Raw genomic sequence first — 17,734 nt, forward strand, 5'->3', positions numbered from 1 at the left:
GAACACACTACCAGGTTAAAGCTTGATTTTAGCCAATACAGCAACACTTTCCCATACAGCTTACTTTTTTAGTATAGGTACAAAATATTTGGTGTGACCTTGGGTGAGCCACTTCACGATGTAGCAGGGAGCACTTGCAGACAGCCCCATTTTCCGGCACTTGGCCCCTCTGCTTAGTGCTTTTGGGACAGGGTCCTTTTCTCTACACAAACAGCACTTTGCAAAAGAAGAACTGTATTTTTCAAGGCACCTAGACAGCAGTAACATATTTTTCTTAAGTAGCATGATGGACCAATGCCACATGCAATAACATAATCAGAGCTACAGGACTCAAATACTGGCAGAATAAGAGGCACTTGCGTGCTAGAGGGAAGCATGTTATTATTTTACAGTGTACACTGACAATTGCCGCTCTTAACTTTTAGTTTGAATCAAAGCTATACCGTAGTAAGGGAGAAACATGACAGAGAGAAAAGAACATGAAATTGGTGAAAAAGACCAATGGTTATATTCAAATCTAAGCATAAAATGTGCTGGGTCTGCAAAATGCAGGCAGAGCATTTCATCTTTAATTTACTTCTCTGCCCCTCTGACTTCAGTAGTTCCAAGAAAACTTACAAGGAAGATGGGTGTGATTTATATTTTTTTGATACACCTTAAAGGAGCAAATGACTAAAGAGATACAAAATTATTCCAGAATGAAGTAATAATGAAGCAAAGAGATTAGACATTAGTTGACCCTCAATGGTTAATAGAGGGGAAAGGCAGGAGAGAAGAGAGCTTACACTGGTGAATGCTGCGGCCACAAACACCTCTCTTAAACACATCCAATTTCACTGATGTGAAAATCTCCACATGAAGGAACAGGCGAAAAAGAGCTTAAGTGGGAACAGGGTGCAGAATGCCAAGTGCTACACTGAATAATTCAGATCCAGGCAGTGCTATTGGCCAGGCAAGAAAATCACACCCCCCTGCTAGTTTTAAAATCAAAGGCCAAGGAGGGATAAAAGGGAAAGACAACACCTTTTTAAAGCAGAGACTACGGTCTGCAGTTCCCATTTCCCAACTTCCCACAATGTTTTGTTACAGGGAGAGCGCCGGAGCCGGGGTACCGCAGGGTACTGCGGTAGTGCCAAGGCACAGCACCACGCTGCCCGCATCTGACCTGGGAACCTGGAAAACGCTGTGTCAAAGGAGTGGTGTCAAAAAACGTGGCAGCAAGAGACGACCAACTCTGAGGCAGGTACCAGCCAACCCTGACTTCACCAGAGTTGCCTTTGCAACTTTTTCAGTGCATAAGCAGTTCTCCAGTTGCCAAAACTGAAGGTAAGACCCCACGAGCGCTCTCTCTTGGGTCTAGACTCCTACTGAACTCACCCGAGTTGTCTCCCTGCCTTCAGCCATCCCAAAGGACAGCAACGCTTCTTCAGCCGTGGCTGATGGGGCTGGGTACACAGGTTTCCAGGCGAGGGGTGGGTGCCGTGGTGAGAAGCCAGCTGTGCCCCCGGCGCTGGGTGCAGTGCTGCCGGCAGAAGGGGCGTCCAGCATCCCCTTGCTTCGGCCACACAGCCAGAAACAGGGGGGTCATCAAGTTGCTTCTGCAACTTTTAGACTACAGCTACTACATTAAGCTCGAAATAACCATCCTGGGTGTGTTTGGTAGAACAGTGTTGTATTTTATGGGGCTTGAAAGATGCAGCACTAGTAAAATCACATTAAATTCCGACTATTCTAGTGCAGCTCCACATGGTCACCTACTATTAATGTTAAATTTTAGAAATACTTCTAACAGTAGGCTTTGAAACATGACAGCCAAAACACCTTCCACTGCAAGGCCTAAAAGTGGAGTAACTTTGATGTCCATTAGTTTTAATTTAAAGGTGTCCTGGCTTTCTAGGAACAGGGACCATGCAGACAGAGCACACAAGTAAGTGCCCAGCCTCAAACTATCTCTTCCATCCACCTCCTTCTCTCTTAATTTATCAAGATAAACATCCCTTGGTTCCTTTTATACCTGCAATACTTCTGCAGAGGAACCCACCATGCAGACAGGCATGACGCAAATCACAGCAGCAGGATTCCCAGGCTGGTCCAGCCATCCTGTTACCAACACTCCAAAAGCCACCCCCTCTTCCTTCTCAACCTGTGTGCCCACCCTGCTTCCTAAAACCAGTACAGCCAGGAAACCCCTCCAAGTTGATCTGCAAAGCGAGGAGTGCCTGCATGGTGGGGATGGGGGGGGGGGGGGAAATGGTGAGAAAGGAGAGAACAAAAACAAAACAAAAAAAAAAAAAGGAAGGAAAAAAAGTGAGGCTGGCCTGTTTCTTTCTTCTCTACCATCTATTCAGTGGCAGCAGGGGAGGTCTACAACTGTTGCGTCACATAAAGCACAAAAAACCTGACAAGCATGTTTTAGCTGATGGAGACCAGAGTGGACAGGAGGCTGGTGACAGCTCGAATACGGGGAGTTAAGAGACCTCCGCTTTAATTGGCTGCTTCTTACTATCTCATCAAGCAAGCAGGAGCCTTACAGCCTGGATGGGCTGCTCAAAGGCACAAGAACTGGCAGAAATCTCAGTGTTTAAATACTTCAGTTAACTACCCAGGCTCAGGTTAGACCCTCACTCCAGCCCGGGGAGACTGAAGTTTTAACCCTGCCCAAGCCACAAAAACATAGACCAGAGGGAAGATGCAGAAGGTGCTTGGAAATGGAGCAGGGGGAGAAGAGCGGAGTTAAACCACAGGCTGTGCAGGACCTGGAGAGGTGTTTATAAATAATGCCACTAAAAATAATACACTGTGCACTTGCACCTCTAACATAGCATTTTCTTCTCCACAGAACTGTGACAATGGTGATCTCGGCGGTATAATTATCTAGATTTGATGACAGATTAAAAAAATATATATCCCAAACACCTGTTCAAGAGTTTTGTGTTTTTAAAGGCCATTGCCATTAACCTTGGGCCATGCACTTCATTGTGTTTAATTAGCAAGCTAATGAAGCCAGTTTTATTCCCTTTCTCAAGCACAAGAGGATAAATACAAGACGGTGAAAGAGGAGACCAGACCCATTTGCAGCACAGTTCATTGCTGCATGGCATTACTTAAACTTGCACCAAAATAAAAGTAATGTAATGGCTCGGGAAAACGTGTTAGCAATGCATTCTGCAAGACAAATCCTTTTACACCTTCTGTATTTTCTAAAGCTCATAGATTAAAACATGATTTCTGAACATTTGGCCTGAAGAAAATTTGCAAACAAAGGGCTAAAAATGAACATAATGTTTTCCTCAATGAATCCTCAGTATTCCAAAAATTAAGCATAACAGATTTTTTTTTTTTTTTTAAAGAATAGCAGCCTGTGCTCGCTTTGTTACAGCCAGCCAAGGTAGCGATGAGAAGCATCAACAATGGAGGTCAAGCGATTTTTGAAAAGCCCACCACTTTCGCATAGTCCTAACATGTACACACACAAAAGACATACTTCAAGCAAAGCCCAGTGCTATGAATCCCAGCAACACACTGCAACTTTGGGTATTTGAGGTTGTTTTCTTTATTGGTTTGGACTGAACAGCTTTAGGAAAAACTGGACAATGAAGATCACATTGATAAATACTCATAAATATCGCCAGAAAGGCTTTAAAGGAGAGGGAGGGATTTACAGAATTCCTAACGCACTGATTGAATGATTCAAGAGGACCCTTCCAAATAAGCAGAATTATATTAATTTTCTGGCATTTATTGTATTAATGGGGGGGGTAAGTCAGCATAGGTATGCCCTATCAGATTATCCTTTCCATAACATGATACGTTTAACAAGCTTTCAGGGTTTGGTTTTTGGTTCTGTTTTTTTTTTGTAAAGCAATTGCTTTTTTCCTCCAACTTAGATTTCTGCCACTATATGCACACAGCCATAGGATCGGGTTAAAAAACAATACCAACCCACCACCAAGCCAACCCCATCCCCAAAACAAAAACCAAAACCCCCGGAAGCCATCTCTTTTATTGAATCACCCGAGATAAAAGGATTCCAAGATAGATGGAAAGAAAATACATTGACCATAAATCTCCTTTATGCACATAATAGAATTTTCCAGCCAAGAGAGCTGTTGTGATGATAGCAACGCCGAGCACCACGAATGTTGATGGCACATACAGAGCCCCAGACACACACCACCCCCCCCACCCTCCTTCCAAAATACCTGCTCCCCCTCAGCACTGCTATGTAAATACAAGCCCGCACAACCCCCTTCCCAACACATGGAAACAAAGCTGCGTACAAGTGTCCCAGCCATCAGATCAAAAAGCCTAAGCTGGCTTTGCTCACCATCAATTTCTTTTTTTTTAATTATCGTTTCTTATTGCCCGCTCCCCTTTCATCGCCGCCCCCCCCTCCCCCCCGCGACCCGGCCTCACGCTTGCGGTGTGACTTAAAAAATAATAAAAATAACGAAGCGATGGCACTGTTGATGATGCCAAAGGCAGGCGGTGGCAGTGCATATTTAATGGGCACTCGGAACAAAGGAAGCCCGGCTGCAGGAGCGCCCCGGGGCCGGCTCCGCCGCCCGCTCCCCCCACCGGGCAGCCCCTTCCCCGGGGCGGGGGGACACACACCCCCGCGGGGAACCCCCCCGCCCCCCCCCTTCCCCCCGCTTTGCAATACAATGAAGCCGCGATGGCCGAGCCCACGGGGACTCCCCGGGCTGCCCGTCGCCGAGCGGGGAGCGGGCTCGGCTGCAGCATCGCTGCCTCCCACACCCTGCCCCCGGGAAGCTCCGCGGCTACAACCAGGCGCCCCCCCCACCCCCCACCCCCCGGGCCGTCCTCCCCCCTTCCCCGAGCTGGGAAATGGAGGGAACGTAACAAGTTACAGCCCAGCGCCGGGGCGGCGGGCTTAGCCCCCCGCAGAGGGGAGTCAAGGGGGTCTTGGTGACCAAGCGAGTGGGGGGGCAACACTGCTGCCGCCCCGTACACCCAGCAATAATAAAAAGGAATGGGGGGGGGGGATAATATTAATTAAAAAAGAAAAAACAAGGAGGGAAAGTGGGGAGCGTGGGGATTTCGAGCGTGCCCGCGTTTTCAGTGCTGGAGAGGGGCACAGGAGCTCTGACACGTACCCCGAGGGCTGCGGGATGGGGCACCCCACGGCGAGCCCCCGCCCACGCAGCGCTGCCCGGTGCCCCCGGCCGTGCCCGGGCTCCCGGGTAACTTCCCCCCCGGTTCCCCCGGCCAAACGCGCACCCGCAGGCTGCGGCTGAAGTTTGGGGGCTAGCCCCGTTCCGTGATATAAACGGCATGAAGACCACAGAAAACACAAACACACCCCCGCCACAAAAGCCATCTCCCGGGGGATGCTCCCCCAGACCCCCTCCCCCACCCCGCACACCCCCTTTTTTCCCCAACTTTCTCCCGGCTCCCCGCAGCGCCAGCCAGCCCCGAACGGCTCCTTTCCTGCTAACGGTCAGACCCCGACGGGACCACGGCGTCCCGGGGGGGCTGAGGGGGGGAACCGCGGGGGTCCCTCTCGGGGTGGAAGGGGTCCCCTCCACCCCCCCGGGATCCACAGCCCGCCAGGAGCTGAGCGCACACATGGCCACTACCTGCGCGGCTCCGCACCATGTTCGGAGCAACCCCCAGGTCTCCTCCCGCTGCTCCCAACTTCTCTCCCCCCCTCAGCAACCCCCCCACCCCACTCCCGCAGCACCCGCCCAGAAGTAAATGCCCATTTTTGTAAAGTTTCCTCGATATCGCGCCGTGTTTACATTGCCATTAATTCCCACAGGCTGCCTGAAGGGAACAAAAAGCAGCACGGGAAGGCTCGTCCTGCGAGCAGGGAGAAAACGAGGGTGAGGGGGTAAAAAGCAAAATAATAATAATAAAGCAAACGAAGCAGCTCGCAGCGGTGGGGTTATTCCCCAGTTTGCAGGCTCGCTGGTTGCTCTGCGCTGGTTTGGAGGGTGGCTGCAAGTATAATTGCACGGCCCATTCAATTCTGCATTTGAAGAGGCGACCGTAAGCCCGAGCGGGAGGTAAACACGCCGAAATGCACTTACCTGCACAGAAAGTTCCACAAAGCAAGGCGAAAGTCAGCCACGAAGCAATCATATTCCTTTACTTTTTTCCTTTCCTCGTGTGCCCCTCTGTCCCCAAGGGAAACAAAAATAAAAATAAAAAGATCGAGAGAGAGTGAAAGAAGGGGGGAGAAGCGAGGCTCTGCCCTCTCTCTCTCTCTTAAAAAGAAAAAAGAAGAAAAAAATCCTGAAAAAAAAAAATAAATCGGATTTAATTCCTCCGCAGTTGCAAAAGGTATCCAGTGGAGAGGAACAGCCCCGGACGGTTCGACCTGCTCCTGCCTGGCCCCGGCGTTTGCTCCGAGCTTTCCAAGAGTTTCTTTCCCTGGGCTTTTGTGCTGGGAGCGCGGCGTGCACCACACACCGACTCCCCCTCCTCCTCCTCCTCCTCCTCCTCCTCCTCCTCCCAACCCAGCCCCTCCGGCTCCCCCAGCAGCAGGGGCGAGCGCACACGCCCGCGTGCGCGCACAATCAGCCCGCCCCCCCTCCCTTCTCCGCAATGCACGCGCAGCCCCGTGCAATGCACGCGCAGCTCCCCCCCCCCCCCACACACACACCCGCACACACCCCGCGCTCCCCCGCGCAACGCACACGCGCTCCCGGCGCCGGCAGCTCCCGGGGCGGCGGCGGCCGCAGCGAAACTTGGCGAGGGTACGGACCCCGCACCCAGCGCGGCTGCGGGGCGCCAGGCAAGAGCCCGCGGAGGGGGCGCGCAGCGGGGCGGGGGGCTGGCGGCGGGCCGGCGGCGGGGGGCCGCGGCATCGCGGGGCGAGGGGGCGGCGGGAGCAGGGGCTGGGTCGGGAATTGCCATCTACCGGGGAGGGGAATAAAACCAAACAAACAACACAAAGCGGAAAAAATAAATTAAAAAAAAAGGGGGGGGGGGGGAGAAGGGGAGGTTGGGGTTTTTGTGCGCGCGCGTGGTTTGTTGTTGGTTTGGTTTTTTTTTTAATAATTAAAAAAACCTGAACCGAGTCCAAAATGGCTTCTAAAAAAAGGGAGAAGCCAGCGCGGAGCCAGCGGGGGAAACCCGGATGTTCGGTACAAAGCGGCTGGAGGGGGCGGGGCGCGCGGGGGCTCCGCGGCCGCTGAGTGGGCAGCGGCGCTGTCCGTCAGGCCGCGCCCCGCGGGGAGCCTGCGGCGTGGGGGGCGGGAGGGGGCGCGGGGCGACCCCCGGGGGAAGGGGGCGGCCGCCGGGAACCCCCCGCACCCGCCGCCTGGCCGGAGGAGCTAGCGGCGTGACCCCCCCGGGGCGTCGGAATAAACCGTGTCCTTGCAGAAAAAAGAGCCCGTCTCCAACAGCTCCAGGCGGGGGGGGCGGGGGGCTGCCCCGGGGACCCTGCACCCAGAATAGTGCCCTGACCCCCAGGGGTGGCAGGAGCGGTTGCTCGGGGACAGTGCCCGGGGCTGAGGGGGCACCTCCGCCGTCACTTTCCGTGTTAACGAGGTTTTCTCTATTGCCAGGATTACAGGAATGGAACGCTCTCCGCAATTTATTTTAATGATAATCGCTAAATAGCACGGCGTTAGGGAGCACCGGAGCAATCTGGAGGGGAAGGAGGCGGAGGGGAAGGTGCCGGAGTTGGGTCGTTCCCCAGGATTTGGGTCTGCGAGGTCCATCGGAAGAAGGGGCCGTGGCACAGCCGAGCTGCACAGGGTGCTGAGCCCCAGCTTAGCTCCCTGCCTTCTGCCCGGTGGGGGTAAGGCTGAAAACATTGCTAAAATAATTTGCTTTTTTAACTCTGGAGGGAGATAAGACTAAATAGGAATCATTCTTCTAAAAGTTTGAGCAGCATTTTTTTTCCCAGAATAAATACATATATTATTTTTTTTACGGTAAGAGGTTCACAGGAAACTTCAGGTGGCTTTTATAAGGGCTTGTAACCTCTTTGAAGCTGGAGACTTTTTTTATATACGTGTAGCACTTGTGTAACAAGGTCTTAACTGTGAATGGGATTCCTAGGTGCAGTTGCAATAAACTGATTAATAGTATCATTCATGGTATCATAGCTCATTCATATGTTTGCTGTAAGGAACACACTGGCGGGAATATAGCGGTTGCGACTTTAAACACGGTACTCTTGGGGGGAAAGCTGCAGCTAACGCGCACACCGATGGGCAATGCAATGGGTAAAGCTACAATAAAAAGCTCAGGAAAAAATTTTTTGGAGCAAAAAGCAGCAAAAACAAGCCCACAAAGAGCTAATGCTGGGCAGGTCTGTAGCACAGAAGCAGCATGGTGGGTATTGTCATCCAGCTAGTCAAACCAAGGGTGGGCGCTGAGGAGACGTGTCTGTCAAAGGTGGGGGTTAGGGATGATCCCTATTTATCCAGAAACAAGCGCTCAGAAGTAGGGTTGGTTTGTTTTTGTTTAATCTGGTGACAGCCAGGACTGATTTTGTCGCTGCATGCTGGTGGGACAAGTCACGGAGAAGTCCATGAGGGTGCAAAAGGGAGTGCAGCACAGTGATGGAAGGAGAAGGAAGTGTCACTTGTTGGTGACACCTGGCCGTGGGCCACAGCAGCTCGGGATGTGTTTGAAGCCTCAAGGACAAATAATGGGTCAACATTTTGTATAAGGCTGCTTCCTTCATTCAAAAGCAAATAAGGCATCAATATTTCTTCTTATTTCATTCAAGGAATAAATTCTTAAACAGCTACCGAGTGGCTGAAGTACAGAGAAATATATGGGGGGATAAAATATGACCACAGTGTTTCAGTGTACGGGCGTCCCCATCAGTAGCTGAAACAAGACATTTAGTTCATACCAAGAAAATATTACCCCCGGGAGCGGGCAGCGTGGCTAACGTTGGCCATCACTGGGGCTGTGTCCCTGCCCAGACTGAAACGCTCCCTGGCGAACGTTGTTCCTATTTTTAATTGCTGCGCTATGAAAAGCCCCGTTTGACAGTACCTGACTTCATGCTTTACAGGCAGGGACCTGGCAGCACATTTATCACAGGGCTGTCATCGCTTTTGAGGAAACGGGCCCAGAGCGCTTCGGATGTTGTCCTGAAGCCACCCAGTAAGACAGGCATGGTGTGGCCTTTTGCACTTGGACAGCGTGCTGCTTCACGGTGCAGGCAATGCTGCAAACAGAAACCCACAGGGAGCTGGACTCAGGGTGATTTTCGCCCAGAGGTAAACGATACCTTGAATTTTCATTTATTAAATTGCAGTCCGTCTTGCTTACATTGTTTCACAGGCAGATGTTTACCCTGCTGAAAAGCTAAAATGTTTTCTCTACTTGCAACATAAAAGCCCAGGAGTGAGTGTTGTCACTGGAGATAATGTTACAGCCTTAGCAAGATGACACTTAAAAACTTTGTCAGCCTCCAAGAATTTTGGAAATAGCAATGAACGAAGGTAGCAAATGTTAATAGCAAGCGCTGCTTGCAAGAAGTGCCCTCACAAGCAGCGTTTTCAAGAGCTTCTTTCTGTTTCCAGTTGCCTGAGCTGCACGGCTCAGACCATTTTTAAATAATTATACTTAACAGTTAGAAAAACCTCCTGCACTAAAATAAATTTTAGCTAAGATGGTTTTATGCTTTGCGGTCTCATATGACACTCAATCTTTCTCGTGTGACTGTTGTAACAAGTCAAATTCATGTATTTTGATACCCCGCATGTGATAAAGATACTTGGATCACTTAAGCCTGTACAAAACTGCAGTGCTCGCATGTCATTTATCTTAAAATCCTATTGTAGCTCTCGTGAAATGCAATTTCTTCAGCGAATGGAAATTTATACTGACAGGTGTTATAAAACATGGAAAATACTGGGGGAAGGGGGCCCAACATTTCCTTTATCTCTTCAGATATTCACTAATGGATTTATTTTGCAGCTCGGCCTCGGTTTGTTGCAGGTTACGGAGCTCTGGTGCAATTAAGGGGACCCATTTCCAGCCTTCTTAAGCAGAACTTGCATTACTTGCAACAGGTGAGGAACGTGCACTGCAGCCCCAAGACAGCAAGCTGGTTTGCAGGCTGCAGTTTCCCTACCGGTCCCTAAAGCTGCTTGTAGGAAATCACTCAGCGTAAAGGAACTCCTGGGATCCCAGCCTCTACCTTCCCATTTCAAAACACATGGGTAAGAAAAACCAATTTATATTCATAACCTTGAGTAAATAAATTGTCACTTTAACTACGCATTTTATTGTAATTAAGCACTTCCCGGTAATAACCAACCCACACTATGAAGCAGTTTCTTAATATAACGGTAAGCTAAGTTCTCGGTTGTGAGCAGAATTAGGAAGCTTTTAAAAGCACAGGCCAATTAATATAAAAATAAAAAGATGTTGCACAGTTCTTCACGTGGAGAAAAGGTGCTTTTGCTAAAGAACTTGATCCTTATTTTCAAGAAATGCTGTTGCTGTTCAGCCAGCACCCCACCTGCAGAATTTCCTAGTAGGATTTATATCCAGTATTAGCCTGACACTGCTCCCAGTGGCTTTGCCTAACTCTTAACGGGAACAGACCTGAGACAGATTTAAATCTTCCCCAGCTTTCTAAGGACTCGCTGCTGTCACCTCTCCGTGATGCAGCTACAATTAACTTCGCTGGAATTTCTATATTTGAAAGCAGCTTTAAATTAGAGCCTTCTGAACTTCCAGACGTGGATGCAGATGGTCTTTGCTACTGTCTGTACGAGCCCTTGGTTTTCGCACCAAAAAAGCCCACCCACGTTGACAAATTTGCCCTTTGCGGTCTGGCTTCAGTGTAGCCAGTAAAAATAGCGAGTGATACGGCAGACAGAACGGGCCCTAAACGATATTTTTTGATAGCTTTTATTAGCTCCAGACTAAAGAGCACGGCGTCAGATGTTGACAGATTAGGAGGGGGGAGTATTCAAAGCAAAGGGATGTTACCAAGATGCCCATACACCAGCACTTTTGCCATTCTCCAGAACTGGAACTTTTCCCTTGGTTTTCAGTTGTATTTGGATTAAAGAGTAAATACCAGCAACTGGCATGTGTCAGCCGGCGTCAGAGCCGTGTGCCAAAGCTTTGCTCAGGTTAGATCTTTAGCATCGCTTTACTTTCCTGTGGATTTTGTTAGGACTTCTGGGCCATAGCTTGTTATTTTTTACTGCTATAACTAGCAGAGTCGTCATATGATTATTTCCCTTTAAATCTGGGAGAACTTGTCTGGCCTATTGGGTGGGGAACTTAATTGCAAGAAGGCTCTGAAGGATGGTTGGTGCTGGACGGTAGCTGTACCATCAGCATGTTACCCGTCCCCAAAAAGGAGAATCCAGGCTCTAATCCATACCGCCAGGTCATGCCAGCTCAATGGGTACCAGAGCACGTCCACACTCGAGTTGGAGACATCTGTGCTTAGACAAGGAACATGATGGATGTCATATGACTAATTCAATGATGATATATGCTTAATTGGTAAAGGACCACATTTTCTACCTTTTTTTTAACCCAGGACATAGCGTTAAAGGTCTGCCTGATGTTTCATGTTCCTTTCAGGTATTTTCTTCACGTGAGATTCACGCTACTTAAGGTTACTGTGGCCGCTGGCTTTGTCTTACGCCCTTGAGTGCTACTATGCTTTTTAGTGATGAGAAACCAGCATTCAAACTCCCCTGAAGCACCAAGCTGTGCTGCTCCTCCCGCAGCTTGCAGAGAGACTTCCCTGAACCTCAGGTACAAATGCTCCAGCTGTTGGAAAAGCCAGTGGCCAGGAGTGGAACAGCACAATATTTATGTAAGTGGACTACAGGACCAAACTTTAGACATTGATTTTAATGACCTGTTTTCAAGCTCTCTCCCTCAATTTCCCTGTAATATACAAATACAGCATTGGTGATGCTTAGCTAATAAAAAAAATAAATATCTATCTAACTTCCAAGAGTGCGTGTTGCAGTGAGTGGAAATCAATGTATCTTAAATTTGGTGGAAGATGTTTCTACCAGCTGGTGGTACTTAACCATTCAAAGAGATTACCAAGTGCCACAGCAGCAAAATCTCTTCTGCTTGAAACATTTAAGATTGCCTGGATGTCTGTCAGGAAAATGTGCTCCAAAACTGGTGGTAGCAACACCAGAATAGCTTCATGGCGACAATCCTGGTGACTGTGACAGCCTCCAGTAATGGCAATCTATTAATCTCTTGCTCCATGCCCATAAAGCACTCTGTCCTCCTTCCATTCAATGCTCAAAGTAAATAAATATGGGTCCCATCATCAGATTGTTTTGCTTGCACAGAGCAGATCTACAAAGCGTCTAAGTGAGATGGACAAGGAGAAGGGTGAAAGAACACCTGCCCACCCGCTGTGCGCAGCAGCCGGCATTGCTGACAGCGGCTGGGGTTGGCAGGTGAGGGGCAGGGTGTTACACCTCCCCTGTGCCGGACCAGGCTAGGGCAGCCTGAAGTGCTGCAGTCTTTTGGGTGGCTGCCAGCAGATCCCATGAGGTTTTCCAGCGCCTCAGAAAGGGCCTGGGAGTACAACAGCCCTTGAATCTGCAGAGAACACCATCTCCAGTCAATGCCCATAGACTGTTCCCTAACCCCATCCATTTGAGTTACCATCCTCTGTAAAAGAAGGCAGTAGTTGTTTACCCACGTTGTCTTCAGCTGTCTGTGTTTGACCTGAAGATGCAGTGCTGGTGTTTTAAAGTGTACGTGGTGGCCACAGCAGCTTCGAGCCAAGGCTTGTCACCTCTCCAGCTCTCTCACCTCCCTCCCTCCCCAGGTGTTTGGTTGGCAGAAGAACATCTTTTAAATTCCAGTATTTTATTTAAAAAGCTAGACTTGGAAGGTTTCAAACCGGTTGTAATTAAGCATTAACAATGGGAAGGTTCCTATGGAGGTGCTGTGTCCCTGCAGTGCCTGTGCCTAAGAAGAGCCTGTGCATCCCTCCCGCGGCCAGCTGGGCTGCAGCGCAGCGTGTATAGGGTTCACTGCTCTTACCTGTGGCCTTGTGCCTCCTGACGCACTCAAGGCATGTGTGGAGGGACCCATAAAATATGTCCTGGAGTGGTTGGGTGTATTTTTAGAGTTTGTCCCAGATTATTGGCCATTGTCCCAGATTTCAGTGGTTAGGGTATAAGAATGCCCGGTGGGGCTGAGTGCTTCCTGCCTTGCTCTCAGGAAGGCTTTAATCAGGAAAAATACCCTCTCAGAGAAGGCAAATAATTAAGTTTTTGTGGCAAATACTCTACTGCCATTAGCGGGAGGTGATAAACACTCCAGACCACAGTATAAATAGAGCAAGGCAGACGCGCTAAGCTTTAAAGTGCAATATTATTGTGTTATGTGGTGCTGAGTAATGAATTGGACATCACTAGCAAGGTGGTTTTCCTTTTGTCTTTATTGGGACCAGAGGGGTTTTTTTACACTATGAGTTGTCTGCCTCTGCTGCTCATTGTGGGGAAATGCTGATGTAGATCACCTGAAGGAAACATGTCCCACACACTGGCAGCTGGCAGCGTGCAAGCTGGGAGCTAATGTTGGAAGGGATCTTTTGGTGTCATCCAGTCCATCCTCCTCCCTTTGGCAGTGTTCATTCAACCTGTGTCATTCCTGGGAAATACTCATCCAACCTCTTCCTGCAGTGCTGGGCCCTGCACAGTGCTCCAGGCTCTCAGGGCATCATGAGTTTCACATGCAGAACATTTTCCCTCCTGGGTATCCTCAGCCTTTCCTGCTGCAGTTTGGTCCGTACTGAGCACGTGTGGGACAGATTGCTCCTTTTCTGTCTGCTCCAGCTTTTACCTGTTGGAAAATCGTCTCTCTTCAACCTGCCAGGGCCAAAACAGACCGACTCATTTGTCCCTTCCTCATATTTCTGGCTGCACAGCATGACCCTCACTCCATCCCTTGGGCTGCTTAGCCATATCTCAGGGGCTGAATTCCCGTGCTGAAGTCCTGGGCTCCCCATACGACCATCTCTGGCATGTGCTTCTCAGCTCCAGGGGTCTTCTCTTGGCTCAGCCCTCCCAGTTACACTGCAGGTTGTTGGCATGCTGAAGGGCTCTCTGGTGGACTCATCCAGGCAATTTCTGGCTTTCATGACCTTCCACCTTGGTCGTACAACCTCCTATCAACTGCTTCTTGCCTAGCTGCCCTGATGCCTTTTCTCAGCCTCCTTAGCTTCATAGCATAGGACACACTACATGTCATAAAAAGTGCAAAGTATAAAAACTGTTCTGTTAGGAATCCGACTACTGGTCCATCTATTTTGTAGAGAGACAGGAGTGACACATTGCCAATACAGATGCAGGTGAGTCCTGCTGCAGCCAGTCATGCCTGTGAGAGGGACCTGCTTTCCTTCCCGGCGTTCCCCGGCATTCAATTCTTGGACATTTTGGCATATTGTCAGTGACAGATCTATTCACAAGTGAGAGCAGCCAGGCCTGCAGGCTGTGGTGCCAGGGTATTGTGGGCTCCTGGATGGGCAGAGCCTCTCCATTGATTTCAGAAGAACGAGACAGAAATATTTTCATAGCCAGACTCAAGTTTTTATCTATTCATAGCTACCTTGGTGTCCCCTAAATTGGACACTTTGGCAGGAATGCTGCACTTCATGTCTTGACTTTCCTGGCCCCATATCCACCCAACCTTCTCTTGCTCCCAAAGGCCACTGATCTTGTCCTTTATTTTTGCCACCAAATGCCACTTACTTGTGCTGAAAAGCAGGATCTGGCAGCAGGGAAATTATCAATAATCAGCAAGTAACCAGCCTGTTTCCCTTTCTGTGTGGCCTATCCGTGCTGTGGGATAGTGCACAGACCCTTAATTATTCACCTGCAATAGTTTAAATGTTTGCAAGTGGCTACTAACCAGATTTGAAAAGAATTCAATAATGGAGGGAAAAGAATTAAAAAAAAACCAAGGACGGCATGGGACAGGGATGAGAATGGTGAAGGACATATGGCAGAGGTACTGGTTGGGGGTATTCCGGTGGCCTGGGTTCCAGCTCAAGCTTCTGCAGGATCTCTGATAGGCTTTGCTTTACTTATCTCTTAAGTCCTGATCAGAATGGGAACAACGGGCTTTATCCACAGAAGTAATTAAAATGTTGCACTCTCTGGCAGGGGAGTTAAAATCAATTTCTCAAATACAAGATGAAGAACAATTGGCCAGGCTGCTGCCGTGCAGAAAAAGATCCAAGGCTGTGATGCTTGCGAGTGCAGCAGAAATCCAGTGCTGCAAAAGCCCAGCGCGGGGTGCCTGTTCAGAGGGGCACGCTGCAGAAGGCATGGGACAACCTTTCTGTTCAACTTGGCGGCGGCAGGGTCTTGGCTCAAGAACAATTTCCACACCTCAGGAAAGATACAGCTCAGCTGGGAAAAGCCCAAAGAGGTGCAAAAAGAATGATGGGGGGGTGTTGAAAGCGTGCCTTTGAGGATGGGCTGTGAGCAGTGTGAGGTCTGAAGAGGGGACCAAGCTAGGACAAAACGAGTTGCCAAATACATGCAAGGCTGGTGCAAAGAGGCGTGGTGGTCCTTGTACCTTCTGCAAGTAGGGCGAGTAATGGGCTTCAGCTCCAGCAGGAAAGACATAGATAAAAGAGCAGGAAAAACTTTCCTAGTGTATGAATAGTTCTGCACAGGGATATTCCCACAGGCTGTTGTGGAATTGTCACTGCAGGAAGGTGTTAGGCAAAGATCATGCAGGAATTGTTGAGGTGTTGTTGATTGTGCTGGGGGCCTCTCAGAAGGCTTTATCCAGCTTTCTTTTCCTATTTCCTCCGGCTGCCACTGAAATCGATGGAATTCAGCACTTCAGTGTTTGGGAAGACCTGCCACAGTATCAATTCCCTGTTTGCAATCACGGAGATTGCAAAAGCTATCACAAGCATATTTAGCTGATGTGCAGCTCCTAGGATTGTAGGGGTACAGAAGCAAGCTAAGAAACAGGTGTGCCTAAGCTGCAGAAGTTAGTTACTCTAGAGCATTAAAAATCCAGCCTTTGACAAGGAAATACTGCACATGAGTGGAGCTTTTACGTGTGAAATACTGCAAAGAAATCTCAGTTCTGTGTAGTGTTAGAGAGGCACAAGGAAATCTCATTAGAACCCACTGACAATGATCTGTTATAAAGGGAACAGGAGCAATTCGTGAGCTCTCAGAAAAATAAAGTGCGTGTCTGTTCTGCCCCTGTCCTCACTCTGTGGCTACCCTAGGACACAGATTTCTTGAGAGAAGGATCTGTGCCTTCTTCCTCAGTTAGCTCTTCTACATCATGTTTTATTTGCTAGGAGACTTGCATGATGGGCAGCAAACACTCTTGTTCCTATTTTAAACCTATGGAAACTGCAGTACAGAGAAATTAAATTACTTGCACATGGTCAGAGAGCAATTTTATGGCAGGGCTAGGACCAGAACCCAGCTCCCTTGCTCCCAAACCCGTGGGCCACCCTTCGGCTCTTCACAGACTCTTAATTTAATCACCTTCCAAGGAAGTCTGTTGGCCCCTTCCAAATGACTTCCACGGGAGTAATGCCAGGCATCAAATGAAGTCACTGGGAATATCAATGCAAAAGAAGCCAATATTAGTTGCAAAGAAAGAGCTGATGGAAGGGAAAAAATAGATTTTACAAAAAAAAGGAATAAGTTCTAGCGCCGGTTCCATAATATCATTCCCCCTTTAATTTGTGCCTGGTCAAAATTAAAAAAAAAAATAGATTGCTAATATTAATAGATGAAATGAATCTTGAATTTTATAATAGTGGAGGAAATGAAAGGACCAAAGTAATATTGTGTTGTTAACTGAGATTTTAATAATGATTCTGTCCTCAGTTGGTGCATTTGTTCCACAGAAAGTAAATCATTAATGAAGAGGAGGGGAAAACAGTTTTATGGTGATGGATTTTTGAAAGAAAAGTTTTAATTTTGCTTAAATTCTAGAAATTCTAAAGTATGTCTGGAGCTCAAAACTAAAAGACAAACATCTTAAGAACCAGTCCATCAAGATGAGATTTAGCCAAGTGGCGGACACTGTCTGGGGTAGGATGGAGCAATGTCCATGGCTCCTCTCTGAGAGAGCTGAGGTGAGTGGAAGAGATGGTTGGAGACGGTGTTGATGGAGAAAGGAAGGTTTGAGGGTTTGCCGTTGGTTGGTTGCATTCTCATAGCTGTTTCTAAATGGCATCGGGAAAGCAGTAAGGACATCATCCTCACCCTAAAGCAAAGGAGATCTAACTGGGCTCGTCCTGTGGTTTCTGTGGACTTTTGCAAGGTCTGCTTCCACCATGTCCTCTACAGGGCATGGGTGAACTCAAACCATTCTCAGGGCTGGAGGGTGTTTGACTTCCCAGGTAATGAAAGAGCCCACTAAGGCTAGCATGTCCAGCGGTGCCTCTTGACCTACCCACCACTATCTTCAGCCACCTCCAAGGAGTCCCAAAAAAAGGGCTCCCTGGATCAGCAGCCCATTTCACACCAAGCCCCCTGATTCAAAATGTTGAACATGGGGAGGATCACAGTCTCAGTGCAGTGGAGAAGAAAAGCATCTCTTTAGCTGGGATTTGGTGCCTAAGAAAAAGCAAACAAGGCACATACGTGCCTGCGTGTGCATGAAAGAGATGGGGGAAAAGACAGAATTCCCCTCATTCCTTAATGAGCACAGCACCCCAACAATGAATGTGGAAATCTGCAAATTGAACGACATACTGTATTTAAATTATCAAATCAATAAAGAGACATAAACA

General features: G+C 48.7%; 1 protein-coding gene and 1 long non-coding RNA gene across 6 annotated transcripts in view; one reads left to right on the forward strand and one right to left on the reverse strand.

Moving 5' to 3' along the window:
• Positions 1 to 6,471, reverse strand: part of ACVR2B (activin A receptor type 2B) — a 108,252-nt gene extending 101,781 nt beyond the window's left edge. The window contains exon 1 of the mRNA XM_037385180.1: positions 6,054 to 6,471. Coding sequence (XP_037241077.1) covers positions 6,054 to 6,105 — 52 coding nt within the window. The 5' untranslated portion in view covers positions 6,106 to 6,471. The remainder of the gene's footprint in view (positions 1 to 6,053) is intronic.
• A 98-nt stretch (positions 6,472 to 6,569) lies between these two features.
• On the forward strand, positions 6,570 to 11,929 carry LOC119146864. 5 transcript variants are annotated; one of them, XR_005103871.1, is made up of 4 exons: positions 6,570 to 6,722; positions 7,536 to 7,771; positions 9,005 to 10,160; positions 11,548 to 11,929. It is a non-coding gene; the product is annotated as an uncharacterized LOC119146864 (long non-coding RNA). The 5 variants fall into 5 exon arrangements; XR_005103872.1 differs by lacking the exon at positions 6,570 to 6,722 and adding an exon at positions 6,960 to 7,112; XR_005103874.1 differs by lacking the exon at positions 6,570 to 6,722 and having other exon boundaries at positions 7,238 to 7,771; positions 9,005 to 9,212; positions 9,916 to 10,160.
• The last annotated feature ends 5,805 nt before the right edge of the window (positions 11,930 to 17,734 follow it).

The sequence above is a fragment of the Falco rusticolus genome, chromosome 4, assembly GCF_015220075.1.
Source record: "Falco rusticolus isolate bFalRus1 chromosome 4, bFalRus1.pri, whole genome shotgun sequence".
NCBI classification, from domain to species: domain Eukaryota; kingdom Metazoa; phylum Chordata; class Aves; order Falconiformes; family Falconidae; genus Falco; species Falco rusticolus.